The 22974-nt window shown below is 52.4% G+C and overlaps 1 protein-coding gene across 2 annotated transcripts; it reads right to left on the bottom strand.

Annotated features, from left to right (window-relative positions):
• Window positions 1–3634: 3634 nt before the first annotated feature.
• Window positions 3635–21304, bottom strand: usp25 (ubiquitin specific peptidase 25). 2 transcript variants are annotated; one of them, XM_023845032.2, is made up of 26 exons: window positions 21054–21304; window positions 19141–19218; window positions 18452–18605; window positions 17925–18039; window positions 17680–17842; window positions 17000–17086; window positions 14256–14393; window positions 13910–13986; window positions 13480–13553; window positions 12839–12987; window positions 12353–12480; window positions 12172–12267; window positions 11927–12085; window positions 11637–11830; window positions 11145–11215; window positions 10717–10945; window positions 10171–10374; window positions 9942–10081; window positions 8884–9078; window positions 8448–8543; window positions 7438–7616; window positions 6892–6970; window positions 6702–6781; window positions 5880–6003; window positions 4834–5029; window positions 3635–4411 (listed from the first exon to the last, which is right to left on the bottom strand). In XM_023845032.2, the coding sequence occupies exons 1-26, from the start codon at window positions 21093–21095 to the stop codon at window positions 4239–4241; spliced, it is 3420 nt and encodes a 1139-aa protein (XP_023700800.2). In that variant the 5' UTR covers window positions 21096–21304; the 3' UTR covers window positions 3635–4238. The 2 variants fall into 2 exon arrangements, with proteins under 2 accessions (XP_023700800.2, XP_072562451.1); XM_072706350.1 differs by having other exon boundaries at window positions 17925–18021; window positions 21054–21303.
• Window positions 21305–22974: the final 1670 nt, after the last annotated feature.

The following is a 22974-nucleotide window of genomic DNA, read 5'->3' as shown; positions in this document are numbered from 1 at the left end:
TACCATATATAGGAGCTCTCTCACCGATTAAGTCACCGATTGGCTGGCGAACAGAGTGCTGGTGTGGGATTGGCTGATGCAGGCGCCCTGGTAACAGTCTGGCTTGGGTGGCAACACCGACATGCCTCTTGTTTGTCCGGCGGACGGAATCTTGCTCAGTCGCAGCTGCGTCTCCATGGAAGTGGCATTATGTGAGAGCACCCCCCCCCCCACCCGCCTGCATGCCTGACCCACCCCCCCACCCCCACACAAATTTCCCAGCATGCCTCAGCACAGAGTCTAACTGCAATGAAAACCCCGACCTTCCATTGAGCCGAGATGGGCATTTTTCCGCGGAGACGACCGACCCGTTGGACCACAGAACACAGCTTGGCGTAGAGTAACCTGTGTCATTCCCAGGGTCATTTTATTTGGACCTCTGAGCACCAAAAACCGCGATAAGCTGGGAAATGCCCAGACAGTGCAGACAGGATTTCTTGCTCTCCAACTCAGAGATACTGTGCAATGAAGCTAGAGCACGGCACTGACCCCCTTTGAAAGCTGGTGCCGGTCCAGCTGGGGTTTAGCCGGGTGGGCGGAGTCCGTTTACGGAGCTGAAAAATGCCAAAAAGATGTTCAGATTTATCCTTTGCTCTGGGTGAAGGCGTGAGGATGAGAGGTGTCATGGAAACCATCAAACAAGGGTGTCTCACCACCATGGGTGGGAATACATGCGTCTCTCTGAAATGCTGTGTTTCTATAACATGCAACTAGGTGTGTCGGGAAACCGTTGACATCAACACGGCTGGGACTCGCTGGAAAACTGACTGGATTCAGGAGGGAAATGAGAAAAGAGAAAGTCCAGGCTGAATCTTTGGAAGGTCAAGGACAATGGGGCCAAGACGAGCTGATTAAACACGGGCGGCAAAACCGAAGTAACTGCAACAGAATGTGATCGGTGATCCGATGCCGGTTTGGCTTATCTTCCCGATTTAGTGCTCTGCCAGGACTCTCCTGGCGTAATTACCATCCACGTCAGAGAACGAGCCTCGAATCAATGGCTAAATATGGTCACTGGAATTATCGGAGTATAAACACAGGCGCTAATACGCCTCAGATTTGCTGGATGAGACGCGACGAAAGAGGTGTTCAAGGGAGACGAAGGCGGCATCAGGAACCGTCAACGTTGAGCAGACAGACCAGAGAACCTCAAGGAGCAAGTGAAGAAGGTGGTATCAGGAAGGAGGGGAAAGGAGATCAACTGATATCTCCTTACGACGGGAGACGGGGAGCGGGACGGCGGCCCCAAAGCCCTGCCATTGATTTCCAGACAAACCGGATCTTTACAGACTTTGAGAGGCCACAGTCAGGTGTCACCGGTGTCTAGACGGCCCAAACAATGAAAGATCACCATGGAAACGTCTGGCTGTTATCACTGAAGTGTGACAGGCCAGAAATGGGGGTGGGGGGAGTCATTTTGAACAGATATATTTTGTCTGCACTTTAAAGAGGATGGATGGATGGATGGATGGATGATCATAAAAAGGCAGAGAAGCTGCCGGAAATAGCCGCGATTCACTGCGGCAGCCAAACCTCATTACCTACCCCTAACCTGATTACCAGAGAGGCCCGGTAACTGGAGAAACTGACGCCTGTCTGGGGATAGCTTCATTTTCAGTGTTAAGGAGTCATTTTAAAGTGCGATATTGTCTACTATTTGGCAACAAAACAATCGCCACTTATCAACTCTAAAATTTCAGCGGCAGCATTTCCAATGAAAATGTTTCCACATACTAATATCACCACAGAAAAAGGCTATACGTCGAATGTGGCACTCATAATTTTAAGAAGCGAATGTGATATTCGATGCCACTATTTAACATTTACGCATAATCATACCATACACCACCTCCCCCTTTTCGAACCCCGTTCACGGTCCTGCTCCGGCCGCAATGCAGGACAGTGAAAATAACATCACTCTGGTAACTGCGGTAAGGACAGACAATAATTGTTCAATAAAACACACACACTGCAGTTTCATATCGCCGCAGTTAATAAATATCACGGGGAAAGTACTAGAAAAAAAGGTTGAAAAAAAAACTTTCACACTGATTGCCGAAACAGGCGATGGTATTAGAGATATATATTTTCCTGGCCCTTAGGGGGAAAAGCGCTACGATGCCTGCGAACACAAACTAGAAAAATATCCCACCCATGACACGAAGTATATACTGATATTCAAGTAAATTTAAAGTTTATGTTATCCTGCCACGCGCCTCGCATTACTGCGGAGGTCCACATATGTTTCGGTATTTATACAGTTATACCAAAAACCAAGTGTAACCTGTACCAGGATGTGCAGTATAATTCCCATCATTTTCGAAGGCCACTCCACACACACATATATTTTGTGTACGGATCCCTTCATAATGTCAATCATAAATCGAAATAAGATTCTTCAGAACAGATAAAATAGCGCTCAAATGTTCTGCGTTATTTGAAACTTAAGTTCCTGAAGCCAGTCATCCATCCATCAACCGCTTATCCTGGATAGGGTCGTGGGGGCCTCGAACCTATCCCAAGCTTCACATAGCTGTATTGCCATAAACTACGGATACTATGCAGACGACCAATTCCCTGTTTTTTGTAGTGTATAGGAGGGACACCCGGAAGCGTTTACAAACCATATAGAACTATATTGCAACATGAACCGTGACCTAAGCAAGTGTTCAACTTCAATTTAAAATCATCGCCACAGGAACCTGACGGACTTCCAGCGAAGTTCCGACACCTCTGGCACTTCATGCACTTTTCTAATTACAGACTTAGTCTATAAACTTGACGCCTTCAGCCAGCGGCACATAAGATTTGGGCTTTTCCTCCATGGAGGTGGCAGTAATATGATTTTATATGTTTGAAGGGATGGGTGATTCACATTAAAATATCTTGCAAACTCTTATCTCTTACTGCAAAATCTAATGCTCTGCGACGACTCCGTGCGATTAAAGGAAGCGTTTAAAACCAGCGCGTCTCTAACTGGGACCGATGATATGTTTATATGACCGGCCCAGTCTGTTCCAACATTGACTGGGGGCAAAAATGACCTACGGCGCCATTAAAACACAGATAAATTCATGTCCTGTTTGCATTTGAAGCTTGGTGTTTATCGTTCGCTTAATAAATTATGGCAGAAAAGTATAATATTTATAAAGTTTTGATTTCACGATTGTGGATATGTTAAAACGAACTAAAAAACATTCCAATGACGACATTAATACTCCGTAAAATGCATTAAAATGTGTTTTTTGTTGTTGCGAACCTTTTGACGTCAAACACCGCAAAAGCACCGTGGCGTATTTATATTTCGGGCAAAAGCCTTTGGTAAATAAATGTAGATGTAGGCTAAATATCTTGCCGTAGATCGGAGGTATATGCTGCCGGAGGTATATGCCAGTTTCAGATGGAGTCAGGGATACACATGCAGGACAAAAAGCAGGAGAAGCGCCGGCACCCCGCGTCTATCTGACGGACCCGCTTCAGGACGCCGGGTTCGGCGCTGCGGGGATCACCGTCCCCCATCCGCTGGAAAAGTACCGGTACACCCCTCCCCACACAGCCAGCTCTGCCTTCACAAACACGTCAGACCACGTCAGCAGCAGCTACTTGGCCGAAAAGGGCCATAAATAAAACTTTATTCTCTGGGAGTATTAACAAGCCGCGGTGTGGCGCCGGAGCCCGGCGGAGGGGCGCAGTCCTGGGTGAGGGAGCCGCTGCGGACGCCGCCCCATGATCCACCATGGGGCTGGGTGAAAGGCTTTAACACTGACAGACTGGGGGGGGGGGGGGGGCAGGTTGGCGCAATGGGGTGGGGGCAACCAAACAATACTCCGTCATTAAATTAAAAATAAAAAAAGTCAACCTCGTTTGCGCAGGAGCAGCATGCACTGGGCGTCTAGTAATGCAGTGGTGCCGTTACATTTTAACGTTTTTTTGCTGAAGTTTTTTTTTTTTTTTTTTTTAAAGTATTTTTTAAAATGTCCACACTCCTCCTGCTGTCGCAGTTGCTGACAGGATAACTGAAAGAGGAATAAAAGTACAATAATGAAACCTATAGCAATACTGGGAAGGGAGGGGGGAAAAAACTGAAGTAACAGGCAGAACAACCCGCGGCCAGCAGGGGGCGAGGCGAGGGCCGGCGGAGGGGCTGACACGGGTCCGTGAGTGGGCATGTTTGGCGGGTGGCTGAGCAGGCGGGCGGTTCATCTGCCGTCGGCGGGCGTCCGGCTCAGGGAGGCCATGACGCGGGCGTAGCGTTCGCACAGCTGCAGGGAGGAGTAGGCCGGCAGCTTGGGCGGCTCCTGGAAGCTCCTGACCTCGGTGGAGCAGTCCAGCAGCTTCGGCAGGAAGTCGGTCAGCTTCTCCTGCAGGTGAGCTGGAGGGGTCGAAAGGGGTGGGGGTAATTAGGGCCTGGTTTGACCTGGCCTTCACTCCCATGTGTTCCTGGAAGGTTCTTTGGCATCCTGAAGGAACCTGACGCAGATGAAGGCCAGGCCTGAGAAGCAGCTTCTAGGTGGTCTATGGACCCCGTCTTTGATAAGTAACAGGGTGCTCTGATTGTTCAGGGAACATCACGGCTGGTCACAATACTGAACTTAAGGCGACCAATCAAAGCATGCAGATCTCAGGCCACCTGACACGGGCGACCAATGAGGAACAGGGGAAGCAGTGACACCACATGAACTGCTGCCAGTGCTGGGAATGCAAACAGCACAGCGACGCTCAGGAAGTGTTTAGCGAAGGCCGGGCGACCGGATCCTCACCGGCCGGCCCCCGCTGACCCCCCCCCCGACTCACGCTCCATCTCCTGGCCGAGGTAGGAGCACCAGCGGTTCCTCATGTCCTCCACGGCAGCGATGTCCTTCTCCTCCGTCTCCTCGGCCAGCAGCAGCGGCAGGCAGGGCACCACCAGCTCGTTCATGACGCTCAGGCCGCTGCTGACCTCCGCGTCCTCGCCGGACTCGAACATGGCTGCCGCGTGCTCGTTCAGCCTCTGTGGGATGGTGGTCAGTCACTCCTTCACAGCACCATAAAAATGCCCGTCCCGGGACCCTCTTAGCCGCTGCTGGCTCAGCACGACACGCACCCCGCTCCACTTAAGCGCTTAATAATTTATTACCCCCCAACACTGGTCCCTGTGATTTATAACTGCGTGCTTTACCACTCGTCACCGACTGCCGCTCCGTCCCTGTTCACGTGATGTGTGCCCCCCCCCCCCCCACTCTCAGATCAGGTTTCCGGAACCTTCCACATCGCACACTGAAAGCACAGAACACAGGCCCCGCAGTAGGGGTGCCCCCACCCTACTCTGACATCAAAGGGGACTTTTACCGGGCGGCGTGTCCCAGCCAGGCTGCCGGTAATCCTGCGGCTTTCCCAGCATGCCGGACGGATCGGGCACTTCCGTTAACGCCGGCCGGAAAAAGCAAGTATCAGGGTTTGCGAGACGCGGTCCAACATGGGCCGGGCGCGGCTGGGGAGGTCAGCTCGGGACACGGCCCCACCTCCGCACTGGCGGTGTCGCGTTACACGTCCCCACCCTCCGAGACTGGGCTGCAGAGCGGGGAGTGCTGCTGGATATCAACGATCGATTGTACACCCGTGGGCGTCACGAACACGACTCGGCGCTCCGGGGCCATTTAGCCGTGACACACACTTGTGTTCTGACACGTCACATGCGTGCGAGATGCCTCAGCCTGACGGATTTACAGCTGAGAAACGGCCCGGCTGACGACCAGAAGAGCGAGTGAAGGAGTGAATGGATGAATGAAGGACAGTATCATGCCCTCCCGCATACATGCCCCATCAGCGCCCAGTTGGCAGGGAGAGGGGGGTTAGCTCACCAGCAGGCACTCTCGTCGGTAGTGGCCGATCAGTTCCTCGTCATGTCCCCGGTATGGCCCCTTGAACAGGAGCTCCTTGTTGTACTGGTAACAGTAGACCAGGTAGATCAAGGCCTCCACATAGCTGAGAACATGGGGGTGAGGGGTGGGACAAACAAACCAGCGTTACCGTGGTGACGTCTGCAAAGGAACCAATGGGATTCGTAGAACAGAGTATATGAGATCGAGGTGATGCATTGTACTGTGTATTAGTTCTGGAAGATACAATCAGAATGTGGATCTAACAGCCTTGCCGAGGTAGTGGTCCACACTGCTAAACCACAGCCGAGTGTAACGATCATGGTCAGGGGACGGATCTGGGCCGTCATTCGTCGTGTCACCATCTGCGCTGACCCCAAAACCACAAGCGAGTTTTTATAGCGCCATGTCTCAGACGAGCCCCCGCAAGGTCTCAGAGACCGGCGGCCGCTCTGCGCGGAAAAGAAAGCCCTCGAGAAATACCTGAGAGGCGAGAGGAATGACCCAGTACCAACCTGGCTGAACATCATAATCGCACCGTGCAACCTAAATCACTGCTGCCTCTCACTGAGTTATGTGTGCTGTGGATTTACGCAAGGTACTGCAGAAACAGTAGGGAAATTGTGAAACTTTGCTGACCCCTGCAGGCGGATTTGGGGAATTACAAGGAGGGGAGAGGAGGGCAATTTGGGGTTTGCCGGGAAACCGTACGAAACCCAAATGAATGAGTCTAGGAAGAAGTCTGAGTCAAAGAAGCTTGACGGACTCCTCAGAAATTACCGTTAAGAAAAGCTGCCGACTCACCTTTTCTTCTGGAATAGTTCCAGGCCGATCATCAGGAAAACAGTGGTGTCCCGGAAGGACTGATAATCCCGGTGCCACATCTGTGGAACATAGAGGGTACAAATCTGGACTCATTTGGGAGGGAGACCATGAAACCATCTCCCTCATGCGCTCCAGAAACTTCCAGAAGCATGTGAGGCGGCAGGCTCACCTCGTACTCCACCATGTTCACCTCATCTGGACTTATGAGGTCCAGCTTGGCACGTGCCACTTTCATAACACTCCGACACCTGGGCGAGAAACGGGATGATCGATCGTCGCCAACAGAATATCAAGGCATGAATAATCGACTGCCGAAATCGCCTATTTTCAGCGTGCTTGGTAATCCTGTCCTACAGCAGATAAATGTAGGACAGGATGACAGAAAGTGTCCTGGGGGGGTGGGCCGGTTATGCGGTCGTGAGGCCGCCCCCCCCCCCGCTTCTGTTTACACCCCAGTGCTGCCACCAGCGGTACGAGCCACAGAAACAGACAGGGCTGCAGGAATGTGTCTGGCCTCTGGCACCATTCTGGGGGGGGTGGGGGGGGGGATAAATTATACTACGCTGTTTACTGCTGAACCGAAACGCGTGACAGGAATTCCTGCTGCTGAAATTCAAACTGAACACCTTCAGGGTAGACTTCTTCCCCCCCCCCACCCCCACCCCACCCCGTTCCGAAGCGCAGGATGACGTCGCCTCGCTGAGCAGCGCCATACCGCTCGTCGAAGCTCAGGTTGCGGTCGGCGAACTGCATTAGCAGGGTGCGTTCCAGAACCTTCCGGGGCGCCTGGTTGTGCAGAAAGTAGATGAGGACGTGCTGGAGGCGCCGGTCGTTCTCGGGCGCCGTGTCCTCCTGGGCGAGTCGCAGAAGCCGGGCGTACTCCACCTTGAAGGCCTGGTCGGGTGGAGGAGGGGGTACACATCAGGAATGCTGCGCAAGCCGCCGGCTAGCAAACCCATCACCCAGCGTGCCGATGGGGACGTGTGACCATGTCTGCACATCCAACGCCCGCTTGGGCTGCCATGAATCGTCCTGTCTGCATAAAATCCCAGCTGGACCATGTTACTCTACCAGGGACCCTCCACCAGGCTCTCAGGTTACACACCGAGCAGCAAACATGCAGCTCTCAAACCGCGGCTCGATGTCGGGTACGAGCCCCCCGCTTTCAAAGGTTAGTAGACCAGACGCACTGGCTGCCCACACACTCGCTCGCCACGCAAGCGCTCAAAGCTCATGCAACTTCCCCGCAAAGCCTGTGCACATCATCACAAAATGTTCAGTTAGACATCTGCTGCACCTCACAAACAAAAAAACAAAAAAAAAAAAAACACTGCTTCAGTTACAGTGCCACTGTGTGGATATATTGTGCTACTACACCTTTCGGGCACACACTGCCCATCACCATCGCCACCACAGAGGGCCTTCGATTTAGCTGCCCGGCACGTGCCCGCAGGAACAAACACAGTGCACCAAGCCGCTCATTCTGCAACCCCGCCGCATCCGCCGGACGTCCCACGGAAAATCAGAACCGGGCCCCGGGAGTGAGAGAGAGACGGGGACAGACCAAGCGCTTCAGCCCCCACAGAGGGGGGCCGGCCTCATGGGGGTGGGGGGGTTATTGGGAGACGAGGGAGAAGCCCAGCAGGTCAGAGGTCATGCAGAAGCAGAGGGATGGAGAGATGTGCTTATACCATGCGGGGAGGGGGGGGGGGGGGAGAGATGTACCTTGAAGAAGGCTGCCTCTGGCCCCGCCTTCTCATACACACTCCCGGCTTTGTCAATGGCCAGGATGACACCCTGCATGTTTGGGGTCAGCATCGCCTAACCAGGAAGGAAGGCTCATTACCATGATGCCTGAGACCTCACACACAGTAAGCACCACGCCCCCCACTACCCACCCCTCTAAAACGTGACGGCTGACACCAGTCCCGGGCCCGGAGGCGATAGCCACGGGAGGCGGCCAGATAGGCGTCCAGTTAGGAAGCTCTGTTCAGTTCAGGAAGCAGCACGTTTCGTACACGAATATAAAAGTGCTGAACCTGGAGCCTTAAATTAAATGCACTCCATGCAGATTCTGTCGTGTTTCTATGCTCCAGCATGAAAGACAGGATGAGAAAGGCCTCCAGAGCCACTGAGGGGGGCCTCCTGTAGGGGGCGCTACCTCGTCGTCGTACCCCCCCTCCTCCGACTCGATGACAAAGGTGCCCACGTGGGGGATGGCCACCTCCACTACGCGGTGGGGGGGGGCCGCCGGCCCAGAAGGTTCCGCCGCGAGTTCGGGGGACGCAGCCCCAGAGGGGCTAGCCTCGAGCTCGGGGGGAGGGGGAGGGGGTGTGGAGGGGCCGTCACGGGCGGCCTGTGAAGAAAAGACACAAGACAGACGGATGGGAGAAAGCGGGCACGGGGGAGAAGGAGATGTCAAAAAAAAAGTTAAAACAGAAACAAAATGAATGTGGTGAAGAGAAAGTCAGGCAAGGACTCAGACTCAGAAGCCTACTGTTAGCAGAGGCTAACACTACTAAAACTTCTGACCTCTAAAGCTAGGGGTAAAGCCAACATATCGACCCCACTACCAATGCTAACACCGTTAGCAACGCTATCATGCCACCACCACCTACCTGCTAAAACCGCTAATATAACTAACACTGCTAACACCTCCTGCCCTTGTAAAACCATTAACACCGCTAATGCTGCCAGCCCTGGCACAACCACTAACATCGCTAACACATCCTGCCCTGGTAAAACCGCTAACACCGCTAACACCTCCTGCCCTGGTAAAACCGCTAACACCGCTAACACCTCCTGCCCTGGTAAAACCGCTAACACATCTTGCCCAGGTAAAACCGCTAACACCGCTAACACCTCCTGCCCTGGTAAAACCGCTAACACAGCTAACACCTCCTGCCCTGGTAAAACCGCTAACACAGCTAACACCTCCTGCCCAGGTAAAACCGCTAACACCGCTAACACCTCCTGCCCTGGTAAAACCGCTAACACATCTTGCCCAGGTAAAACCGCTAACACCGCTAACACCTCCTGCCCTGGTAAAACCGCTAACACAGCTAACACCTCCTGCCCAGGTAAAACCGCTAACACCGCTAACATGTTCTGTCCCAATTATACCGGCAATACCTCCTAGCCCATTTAAGGCGCTAACACCGCAGCCAAAGCAAGGCCAGATTGAGCAGTACTGGCTGCCCCGTGAGGACGGGGCCTTACCGTGCTGAGCACGGCCTCAGGGCTCATCTCATCCTGCTCGGCCGCAGCCCGGGAGATGGCCCGCTGAGTGTCCTCACGCAGGTGCTGCCCGTCGTCTGTCGGGGAGGGCTGTTCCATGTACTCCAGGTCTTGCTGGGGGGCTGCAGGGAGGGGGGAATGTCAATCCATCACCTTGCACAGATTCAAGCCTCGGGGTAGGCAGAACGATCGGGGCTCGGGTCCCACTCACCAGGGCTCTCTGGGTCACTGTGCTCGGTGCCGGCAGGCCGGCCCGGTGCAGTCTTCTCCTGCCGGGCCTTGCGGGTCTGCAGCGCGTCCCACTCCTGCAGCTCCTTCTCAAACAGCTGGTTATCCTCCTGCACGTAGAGCTTCAGGTCTGCAGGAAGCTTGTCCAAGCCGCTGAGGACTTGCCCCGTTTCCTTGTCGAACTCCTCTGGAGAGGGAGGAACACGGGGAGACGGTCAACAGCACCCACTCTCAAATGGCACTGTCCCCAATTTCGGGTGGCTCATCTTGGGTGCCCCGAGACCATCTGAATTATGATAAATCTGTACATCAAGTCAGGGGAATAGCAAGGAATTCTGGGTCTCCTGACACAATGTCACCTTGGGCTTCCTCGGTACATTCTCCTGAATGTCCTCCTTGTACCCCTTCCAGGCCAGGGCCCAGGAACCACCCCACCCCCCCAAGGGAGAGAGCATGAGGGCAGACCAGCTTGCTTATGAACTGGTCACCTTCTGGTCAGGTCTTCAGGCCCCGCCCCCTGATGGCTCACCCTCTATGAGGAAGGGTTTCTTGTCATTGATGTACATGAGGCAGTAGGCGCTGGCGTTTCGGTAGCCGCCGAACGAGTCGCGCACAAGCTCCTCCCAAGACGAGCGCGTCACCGCGATGTCGTTGTATTTCATCCAGCAGCTGTGCTTTGGGTCGTGGATGTAGGCCCAGTAGTGACCCGCATTGGCCTGGCCCTCATGGACCAGAACCGCGTGGAGCCGGTATGGGACCTGCAAGGGGGGGGGGAGCGTGGTGGGGGGCGAGGAGGTCAGGGAACAGGGATCGTTCGACCACGGGGTGAGAATGTGGTCATGCATGTTGGGGGGGGAGGGGGCAGAGAAAAAGAGCAAGTGGGAGAGAGAGAGAAAGAGAGAAGAGAGACAGAGACAAAGAGGAGAGAGAGAGAGTTCCTGGCATCCAGTGGCTGACCTGCATCATGCTCTTGTCTGCGTACATGAGCTCCATGGTGCGATGGATCCTGGCGATGCTGCCCTGCAGCTCTGGGGGGGCAAACAGACAGTATGTGTTCACAGCGAGGTTCCTGTGGCCCCACCCCTCACATTACACCCACCCTTTACTACAGTCCATCCTCACCTGATGGTACTTCACCCCTTGTCACAGCCCCACCCCTTACCCTTTCTGGCCCGCCCCTTACAGCAGCCCCAGTTCTACACACACTTACCCAACAGCCCCGCCCCTAATCCCACAGCCCCGCCCCTAATCCCACAGCCCCGCCCCTCACATTAGACCCACCCTTTACTACAGTCCATCCTCACCTGATGGCACTTCACCCCTTGTCACAGCCCCACCCCTTACCCTTTCTGGCCCCGCCCGTTACAGCAGCCCCAGTTCTACACACACCCAACAGCCCCACCCCTTATCCCACAGCCCCGCCCCTTATCCCACAGCCCCGCCCCTTACCCCTTGTGTCCTTCTCCACCTCACTCCTCCAGCGCTTGAGGCAGCCCTCCAGCACGCGCAGCTCATCCTCAGTGATGTGCCGCGGGGCAGGGTGCATGGGCAGGTCCAGGGGCAGCCGCGACTGCGTGAAGGGCTTGTGCACGGACACCCGCGGCTGGGCCTCAGGAGCGTTGCATGTGCCAGGCTCAGGGGCACTGTGTGGCGGGGATACCCTGAGCTGTCACATACCTGTCCCCTACTGTAACAGCTGGCTAACAATCATAACCATTTAAAATCATAATGCCGCTTGCCTTGGAGTCAGCTGAGCTGCAGTGCCCCCTGGTGGCGTGGAGGCGTCGATGTCCTCCACGGGCGAGGTGCACACAGGCTTGCTGGAGGCGAACTCCATAGCGTACTGCAGCACATCGGCGAGAGGGAACCTTTTCGGGCCGGAGCCATAGCTCAGATACCTGGGGGGGGGGGGGGGGGGAGTCACATCAATGTCCAGGGTTGAAGGCCACAGGGAAAGCTGACACGTGGACATTGTTCCTCATACCTCTCCAGTCTCTGCTGGAGAACCGTAAGATGTTCCTTCAGCCTCCGGATCTCCTCCCGCTTGATCCGGGTGGTCTCCCGGTTCCTGTCCATGTACCTGGAATGCCAGGTGGTGGGGGGGGGGATGTTCAAAATTATGACCCGGGGCTAAGTTTAGGAGGAGCGTCAGGGCGGGTACACACCGGTCCATGTAGAGCACGGGCGGGAACTCCAGCTTGTTGTGGATCTTCTCGGGTCGGCCGAGTGCCTGGTTGAACTCGAAGCGGGACAGCTCGAAGGTCAGGACCGGGGGTAGCTCCGTGAACCAGTGCTGGGGGGGGGGTGGTGGAGGAGGGCAATGCGGTTAGGGATCACTCATTGTCAGCGGCACGTCTACAGAGATGCGGCGAGCCTCGTCGCCACAGGGGAGGGCCGCGGCTTAACATTCCAGAACTTTCTGTGCCTTGACGTCCCGTCATGCTGCGATTTAATGACAGACACCTCCCTGCAAAATTATTTGTAATAAATGGCTTCTGGTTTATATTTACCCTGAGAATAGCGGACCCCCCCCCCCCGCCCTGCGCCCTGTGTGCTGAGTCACTCAGGCCACGAACAAAACCGCTGACATGTGTCACACTGTCGGCATCCGGGGGCAGGAAATGCATCAGCCCCCCCTCCCCCGTACAGACCTCCTGGCCAGACTTGGCAGAGTTCTCCGAGTGCAGAGACTCGATCTCGCCCTCGATCATGGCGGCCTCCAGGCACTCGTGCAAGTCCTTGTAGCCGTTGACCTGCAGGGGGTACTGTCCGAACGTCTCAGAGTTCTCAAACTTTTTTCCTGAATGGGGGTGAAGGAGGGGGGGGGCACACATACGGACTAATATTAGACAAATGCTGTTATTACGTGGGACAGCGATGTCGCCACCTGCCAAACCGGTGATTAACCAGATAAAGGTCAGAGGTCACAAGATGGTGGACGATTCAATTCCACTGTCGAAAATATCAACAAGGGACATAAATAACCTGGAGTCATGGGGTCAGCTGCCACTTGGGGGGCATTTTTCAAGTAGTAGTAAGAAGCAAGAGGGGGGGGTGGCATGTGTAAAAGTCAGGCCGCCCCTCCAGGGCCCCAACCACCATCAAGAGGGACTGGAACCAGATTCTGTGTGACGGTCTTCTGGACATTCCCGCAATTAAAGCTTCCAATGTCTCAGTGATGCACAGGGAGCCTCGTCAGTCAGCCGGGAGCAGCTGTGCCCCCCCCCCCGCCAGGGATCCGGGTAACGTGACCCTAACGACCACCCACACACACACGGGCACCAACCCTCACCTTCCAAAACTCCCACAGCCAGGAAGCGTCCGTAGAAGAGCTCCACCATTGGATTTTTTGGCTTCTCGCCTTCCCTGTAAGACATGAACAGCATGTATGGTGCCCTGAGGCATAGTCACTCGGCGTAGGGCCTTCATCCTGCAACTCCGGCCAGGAAGCTGGAGGTCTTACTGAGTGCTATTCCTCCTGGGATCCATCAGGAGGCTCCGTTACTGAAAAAGGCCAATCCTTCGAACAATCCTTCCATCATATTTTACATACAAACGAAAGCATTTGCTAGATTTCTCAAGCACACCTATTTTCTCAGGCTGGGTGTAACCCCCACCGGCTTTTGTTGTGGCCCAGAAGCAGCCCCACCTGCACACCCGTCCTAGTATTTTTTAAATTATTTTATATGAGGTGAAGTAAAGGACAGGCCAGGCGTGGTTACCTCTCCTCCTCTGCCTTCATCTGGAAGGCGTCCTCGAGCCAGTCCAGGAGCCGGTGCGTGAACTCGCTGACGTCCTGCTGTCATCCGAAACACAAGGAAAACGGATCAGAACCAGGCACCGGGTTTGGCTGTCCAAGTGAATGCTTGGTCTAAACAGAGACACCTAAGAACACCTGCTCGAGGATCCCGGGGGGGGAGGTTGTTAAACGATTTGAGTAAACGTATACTTCGCATGATGTAGCTGTTGAGTGGTTGGATACATTTATAAATAACGTGCATAAATAAATGACACAAGGCAGGAAGTGAGAGAGCTGGTGCATCAGGTCCCAAAGACCCAGGTACCAACCTGCTGCGAGTCGCTGGACTTGAACGCATCTTTCAAAATCTCCACGGCCCGGGATGGATCCACGTACTTCCTCTTAGATCCGACCATGAGCGAGAAGAGGTACCGCAGCTCCTGCATGAATGGCAGGTTCCTGTGCTCCTGCACAAACATACGGCGCTGTCAACATATGGTACCTAAAGCGACCTGCAGGTGGGGCTGCGGTTAAGGAAACCAGAGTGAGGGATCACCGTAGAGACACGCGGTCACATGACACGTGTCCAGATGATTACAAGGCTGAATGGTGGGTGACTCCCTGCTGTCGTGGGAGGGACTCCGGGAAACACCGCGGTGACTAAGCCGTGATGACACGGGTGCGGTCTTTCTTCTGCTCGACGCCCGCAATGCGTTCGCTTAATCATCACGGCTGTCCAGCATGTCCTGCATTCGTTCCACGTGTTGCTTGCGCAGCTACGCATGGAATTAATGCTACACGTTTGCAAGATGCAAACCGTATGAACAATGAAAAATATACAAAGTACAATAAAATTCTTCTCCACAGAAAGATTTTTTATATTGCATCATTACAATATAAAAAATACTAAGTAGGGCTGGGTGATGTGCAATATTAATTAGAGATGCACCAATCCGATTTTCGGATCAGCATTGGCGCCAATCCAGACCTATTAGACGGATCAGGAATTGGCCATACATGACTGATCCACATCCGATACTTACTTATTTCATTTTTGGCAGTCTGTAAAAAGAGCTCTTATTGTTAAATCAATTTGCACAATCAATCGCACAACAGCTATTTCCTATCTTAGATGCCTTTTTTTGCAGCATTCAAGCTGAATGCTAACGCTGCCTCAGTCTTTTTGCCACTCAGTGGGTGTGAGCGCAGTGACTTTCGCCTGCTGTGACGTCATGCCAATACCCTTCGCTGAACGAATAGCATAAAAACATCAGATCAGAGGGTGACGATCCGGAAGTATTTTACGCGTTCAACAGGAACTAACAGCACGGCGATTTGCAGCCTTTGTGGAAAGGAAAAAAAAAAAAAAAAAACTTTTGAGAGGTGGAAGTAGCGTTTAATGGAAAATCTCACTAAACAAAGCGCACGCAATTGCACGAGACAACACGAGTAATATGAAAAAATGTTCATGGAGGCGTCCATGTTTGTCCCGAGATGTGCAGCTCGAACAGGAGATTGGATGGATGTGACATCACACACCTCAGAATTTACGACTTCACCGATATAAGATACATCATAGAAGATATTCAAAATGCCTCAAAAACGCTTAAAAAAAAAAGACGTGCAAACGAGGTGGAATTCTGTATGTTTCTAGTAGCCTAATTGAAGACGTTTTTGGCATAAGTGTTTTCATTTTTATTTACTAGTTTAAAAATATTTATAATATATAAATTACAAATATGTACAGTATTTATTATATAAAAATATTAGATAGGCTCTTGTATTGGAATCTGTATCGCTATCGGCAGTTGTGTGGATTAGCCCATCCTTAATATTAATATTGATATCGCGAGTTACGCACATGGAATACTCACAAGACTGCAACAATCAGCTGGGCTGATGTAAGGCCTTCGCATACCTTCATAAGGTACGAACATTACACGATATTTTTAGAAAATTATTTTTTAATACAGTTCTGGTATTTAGAAATCTTGGTGATAAGTCGCAGAGCATGAGGTTTATGTTTCGCTAAAACATTTATATTCTGTCATAAGAAACAAAACTTAGCAAGCGTTGCAATTTTAATGATTGTTCCTTCACGAATATATGTTAAAAAAATGCTTTAAGTTTACCACTGCTAATTTAGCATGAGCTCTGCATGCACTCTCTGAGCCGATAATAATTATTTCCACCCAATCTGTTTAAAATCAGTCATAGATAAGTTTCTGATAAATTTATCTAACTCCTTTTTAATTTTATAAATATTGCAATATTTATCACAACAAGAAAAAAAATCACGATATTTGAAAAATTTACGAATAATACCAAGTACGAAATACTTCTATGAGATATCTAACAACATTCAACATGAGGTAGTCAAGTGATATACGGCAAAGCTAAGTGGGTAGAATATAGAGAATGCTGCAGCAGTATTACAGACACAGCAACTCTGTGTGGAGGCAGCGAATGTAAAACATTTCATGGCAAAACCTCATACGAACGAGTAAGACCGGAAACGATGGCGTTGACCAAGATGATTTTCTCGCACTGCCCCCTAGTGGACATAACTTTTCATACATTGACGTGCCTATATGTGCAAATATCAGCAGCACCAGCGAGCATATGTGTAGGCGATGGGACCGTTAAATATCAACCAGCCAGCACGCTACCTGATGCAAGGGCCCAGGGGTCAAAAATGGCAAGAGGTAACTGCAGAGGGTACCATCCATCCATCCATCCATCCATCCATCGTCTAATGGCCTATCTTGGTCAGGGTCATGGGAGGACCTGGAGCCCATCCCAGTAGAGATGCCACGGCCCACACACATAACACACATGGGCAGTTTAGGAGATACATAACTGCCTATTTTTGGGCATTGGGGATGACATGCAAACTCCACATACACAGAGCCTCAGTGGGATTTGAACCCCCAACCCTGCAGGTGTGAGGCAGCCTTCACTGGTCCCAAGTATACCACTGTTCACCGTTACTCCCCCTACTGTCAGGAAGCAGTATGACGTTATCATCGTGGCGTGTGTGTGTGTGTGTGTGGGGGGGGGGGGGGGGTCTCACCTTCTGGTTGCGGGGCAGGTCCTGGACTTGCGCCGGGGGGGAGTAGTGTAGAACCAGCCTCTGGAACTCCAGTAGATTGAAAAGGGACTGGAACACACAATGGGGGGGGTGACATATACCACCCAGAGCACAGTGCTGTCCTGTCATGTCAACATGCTTCCCCCCCTGCCCCCATCCCACCTGTCCCAGTTAATCACAGGCTGGATAAACAGTCTGTACTTATGTTGAAAGCGGGGGGGTAGACTCGGCAGGTGTGGCCAAACGCTCATCATCCTGCATCCTGTGAGCAGGCCGCGTGCCATTGCACGTCTGCCGCCACAGTAACACAGCATGAGAGGACATGGGGGGGGGCAGGCGTGCCATCTGGCTGCCCCCCCCCCCCCACACTGAGTACCCCGCCCCCTACATAGACCTGAACCACACCCAGCTGGCAAACATCATGTGACAACCAGCTTGGGTTTCCATGTCGATCGCTCCATTTGTTTCCCAACATGCCGTGCAAACCAAGAGTCGGGGGGGCATGAGCTGCCCCCACCCCAGCAGGCCTCCCCAAGGCACCGCGGGAACCCACCCGATATAGATTATTTTCTGCTATGTTTATATGACATGAATGAAGCGGCCGCCCTTCAGCACCGCAGAGCAGAGGTTGCGAACCTGTGTCCCCCCCCACCCCCCCTCACCTGGATGACTGCACTGAACCAGCAAGTGTTGCCCACGTTCTTGAGCCCCACGGGGCAGTTGTCCTGCCGCTTCCTGTCATGGGGGTTGGGCGAGTCGCTCCACACTTCGGTATGACTCCGCTTCAGGCTGGCCTTGTTCTCCGCGATGCTGGCTTCCAGTACCCTGCGGGGCGGGACCGAACCGCGCTCAGAACTCGGCGGCGGGCCGCACAGACACCGGGCCCGATCCGGCCGCACCCTCCCACCTGCTGATGGCCTGCTCCTCGTCCGTGATGCCCGTCTCCCGGAAGGCCCGGCTGGATTCCTCCAGGCTGAGCGCGATGGCCCTCTGCAGGTCATCTCCTGTCAGATCGATCACATCTGAAACAATATCCCCGGCACACATCCTCATGTACACAGACCGCCAGCAGGGGGAGCCACTTCCCGTCCCGTCCCGTCTGAGGGAGGGCAAAACTGTGGCGGCAAGGAACAGGGTTGTGAAATGAAAGAGGCGGGATCCCGTCTGCAGCTTCATCTCCAGTCACCTGGCCTCAAATGCAAACGGGAGTATTTTTAAGGCAGAAAACAAATTAAAACCTTTCTCCTTTTAACAGATGGACTTACAGTCACCTAAACACCATAAAAAAATAAAAAAATAAAGCCTAACAGCAACATCCCCCGGGATTCGAACCAACAACCTCCGGCACAAACAGGCTCCCGCCCTGGCCTGTCCAGACCGTCCTCGCCAAACACCCAGCTTTCGCGCTTCCATCGCTGCCCACCGGGTACCTACTGGTGTCAGCCTGGCTGCCGACGCTCATGTAGCGCTCGCTGGCGCCCCCCTGCGCCGTCTGGTAGTATGCCGCCGCTGCGTCGTCCTGCGGCGCCACCTTGCCGTTCTTCTCCGTCAGGAAGGCCACTGCCTCCGACAAGTCGCCATTGCTGACCTGTTTTGGGCAGGAGGGCCGTAGGGTGAGTCCTCAGAACACCCCCCCCCCCCAAGCAGATGCCCCCCAATAGGCTATCATTAGCACCCCCATCTCCTAACCCCAATTTACTGATATCTATGCATGTTAAACTTATTTATTTTTAATACGTACTTTCGTATAAGTGCTAATGTGTACCGTCTATTTCTGCCTTTTTGTGTGGATGTGCATTGTAATCACAAACAATTTTCACCCACATAATAAGTTTTCTATTCCGTTTCATCACAAGTAGGAGATTACTGAGGCTCCCAGACACACCTGTCAGCTGCGCACTGACTGACTACTAAACAAGCAGAAACATCGCAAACGCTTCAGGCAAACCGATTGACATCCGTGCAAACATCCCAAAGCGGGAATCGCTTAGTAAGGCCTGTTTCCACCGTGGGGCCTATCAGAGAACACCCTGATACTTAGAGGCAGGGCTTCAGGAAGTGTCGAACGGGAAGTTAGGGGCTTGTGGGTGCGGCCCGCCCTGTACCCGTTGGCCCACTGGTACCTGGAGCGCGTGCTGCAGCAGCTGGACGTCGGTGGTTCCAGTGACCTCCCTCAACTGATTCAGCAGGGTCTGCTGGTGCTGGAAGGACAGGCGAGATGGTGTTATATCACCCCCTGCTGGCAGGAGGACCCAAGGACAGTCCCACCCATTTACAGGAACATGCACACACACACACACTATGATTTACGCTACCACCAATAAAGGCAGAAGACAGCATGTATCCTCCTGTCTCGCTGTGTCTGCGAAAAATTTATCCCAGCTGCAAAAAAGACAGGTGAACAGAAGGCAACTAGCAGTTCAATAAGGGCCGGGTCACCAGTACCCAGATCACCCTGATCAAGAAATGTCGTAAGGGTCCAGCATGAAATGAGAGTCCAGTCTGATACAGGCACACCAGAAACATGTCTGACGCAGCATTTTAGGGGTAGGGGGGAAGGCACAGACTGATAAGCTGCCTTCCAAAAAAGGCCACTGGGTTTTAGCATCAGAAAGTAGGTCCGACAATCTCTCAGGAGCAGCGCCGATCGCTCTGTGTTTCCAGACAGGAGCCACAATGCTCACGCCGTCCCAAAATACGTTCCAGAAATAATTCAAAGCCCCGCCCCCATTTCTGGCCCTATTCGCAGGTTGAGTCACACGCCGCCGTGTGCGTGCCGGGGCCCTTCACGGCTGACTCACTCATACCGGAGGATCAGAGCCGGCGACTCCCGTGAATTGCAACCCTGGGAGATTACAGCAGGAGCAGGAATGTCGAGCAGCGCTCCACTGTTACACCATGTCCAGCGCAGGCAGATTATCACGCAGCGGCTCGCGTGAATGCAGGGTTTGCGCCATATCGGGTACAGGCTGGCAAGCACCTCCAGCAGGGCAGTCACGTGGCCACGCGCCGCCACCAAGGGCGCCCCCTACAGGTTCCCCTTTCACAAACATTATCCAGAAACTGCCAGGCTGATTAATTGTAAGTAGTTATTCAAATCACCGAGGCTTCGACATTGAGTTGTACACCAAGCCTCCAGAAAAACACTAAACGAGACAGCATCGAAAGTGGCCCGTGTTACTTACACACTATTTAGACATAAAATACACAATATAAAAAAACTGCAAACGCTACGGCACAGATAAGTAACCATCAAGAAACTCGGTTTAACAATCAGCATGCAGGTTTACTCTCATTACTTTGAATGTTTAATTTACAACAGTTTAAAGGCGTATAACTGACTAGGACTGCATTCTGCTCTTCACCACGTGTTTATATGTTTAAGGACTGCCCGGCCAGTTCGGCCCGGAATCATCGCGGATCTGATCCGGACCCCCCTCGCTAATAAGGTGAGAGGTGTGTTTACGAGGTGTGTGTTACACTGCGAGTCAGGCGACGCCATGAGCTGGGTGTGGGGGGCGGGTCCGCCGGCGGCTTGTAACGTAAACAAACCCGGAGATGGTGTCAGGAGCCGAACAGCCCCCCAAGAAAGCCCGAAACACCAGAACGGACCCGAAACCATGCATTAAACACGTAGAGTGCAATGCAAGCAGACGCACATTAAAAGTGTAAGAAGCCGTATAAAGCATGCAGCTAGCATATTTGCCCCGTGTAAACAAACGGAGTGCCCCTCCCGCGGACTCGCCGTGCAAACGCGGCTACCCTCCGCACGGCACATCTCGTCTATGATCAAACTTTATCGGGCTGGAACACAGTCCCACGCCCCCCGGGGTAAAGCGTCTAACATGCATACTAACGCACAAGAAGGACTGCCGCTGACCAGACGCAGAAACAGCTATAGCGGTCCCCGTGTGGGCGAGCTACGATAGCCCACAGGCCGCCGCACGAAGCACAGCGGAGCCCCGGCCTGCAGTTCGGCCCGGGCCGAGGAGCGGAGCCCTGCGCTCGGATCTCGCTCTCCCCACCCCCGGCTCACCTTCTGCGAGTGCTGCTGGAGAACATTCTGCTCTACGGTCATGGCCGGTCGAGGACGAAATAAAAAAGAAAAATAAAAAAACAAGGCGGCTATCCTAAGCTAAAAACCAAAAGAAAATAAATAGAGGAGTTAAGCTGTCCCCCTTCCGAACGGCGTAATAGCGGGCGCCATGGGAAATGCAGGCAAGGGAGGAAAAAGGCATGTAACGATCAACAGGAACGACTCTCGATGTTCCATTAGTCAGGCCTGGCCGTGCCGCCTTACGTCATCCCCTCACCCTCGGGCATGACGTCATGCGCACTTCAGCGCCGTGGCTTGGGCTACAGCCTGGGCCTTCGTGCAGATATTCAGCAGCGCACGTTCGAATGTTCGAAATACAAGCAGAACATGACGCAGAGTGTGAGCAATACAATGAAAAATACACGTGTTACAAACTGAATGACAGTATATGCTACGAATTTTGTGTTGAACCTCAATTAGAATTATTAGTCTTTTAAACCGCAACATTTTCTGCTTCAATCCACAGAGGCGGAAAATAGATAATACATAAATAAAACGTTTGGTAAGCGTATAATTCAGACAAATCCAGTTGTCTAATCTTTACAGAATGTGCACAGGAGAATTAACTTTACTACATATAATCATGATTGGGTGCATCCAGTGGATGGAGTCTCAGAAGACGTGATGGGACTCCACAGAAACACCACGGGATATTGGGAGCGTATAAGGCCATTTATGGTGATTACGGGTCGGTTCTTGGTCCTATCTGAGCCATATATAGAGCTTTTCTCAGGAAAAGATTTGCAAAATGTTGCAGATTTTTCTTTTTACTAAAATGATATTACATAACTATTCTTTGCATTTTTAAAATATTAAGAAGCTTTGTTTTGTCCTTACAGAGTATTTGACTGGTGCCGCGGGCCAGTTGGTTTTGTACGTGAGGAACGTGAAGCCAGGCAGACCTGCAAATTTACACTTCACCAGCAGAGGGCACTACAGGCCCACTTAAGGCGAGAAACCGATGGCCACGTTTGACTAAACCTAGAGGCTTACACCTGCCTTAGTGTAAATGGGACCGTACTGTAAAACAGCGTAAAACTTTATGATTTGGCAGATGTGTTGATATAGCTCACAGGTGCTGATTGTAAGGCAGTTGAACATCCTGCTACAGTTACTGGCATGAACCAGCTCTGTAAATCAGAGCAGACAGAGATAGGATTCAGTCCCCTAGCTCTGATACTCACTGTTCCACAATAAGTACATCAGCTCTTATTAAGCTGTTGATGCCGGCGCTATGAATATCCAGCATGAGATTGTGATGTTGTAACATAAGCATCATTTCATGGAGTCTCGTATATGTTGAGTGGTTTCCTAAGAGTGCAGTGAAATTCACCTGACACTGGAGCAGAGGGGATGTCAAAATGCAGGCTGACATGGATACTGTCATAACTGTAAGTACGGACGTCTCTGACAGTCACACTTGTTGATTGTGCGTTCAGAACTGCTGCACGAGGCCAAGGTTCGAGTCTCATGTTGCAAAATGTGAACCCATGTTGGACTGTCCTGTGCTGAAGGTACGACGGCTACTGAATCCCACTGTACCTGCACTCCTCTGTGTTGATAAGTGAGCAGACGGTGCATAGCCCTATAAATGATTCTGACACAGACCCATTTTAATGCGGAAATTCAAGATCACAGGTAAGAGCTTCAAATACCTCATTGCTGAACTATGTCATGCATTAGGGAAATTTCCAGGGTTTCGGTTTGTTCTCTTTTTTACCGTGGTACCGTGTTTATGAGGGGAAAAAAATCAAGGGCAGTGGCATTTACTGTGAACCACATTAAGAGAAACCAGAGCTGATGCTCTTCAAAAATAAAGAGCGCCTTGTGCTGTTTTTTGCAGAACTCTTGCTCTGACACT

Source organism: Paramormyrops kingsleyae, chromosome 24, assembly GCF_048594095.1.
Source record: "Paramormyrops kingsleyae isolate MSU_618 chromosome 24, PKINGS_0.4, whole genome shotgun sequence".
Taxonomy (NCBI): domain Eukaryota; kingdom Metazoa; phylum Chordata; class Actinopteri; order Osteoglossiformes; family Mormyridae; genus Paramormyrops; species Paramormyrops kingsleyae.
The sequence above is the reverse complement of the archived record's forward strand: the minus strand, read 5'-3'. Positions and strand labels throughout refer to the sequence as shown.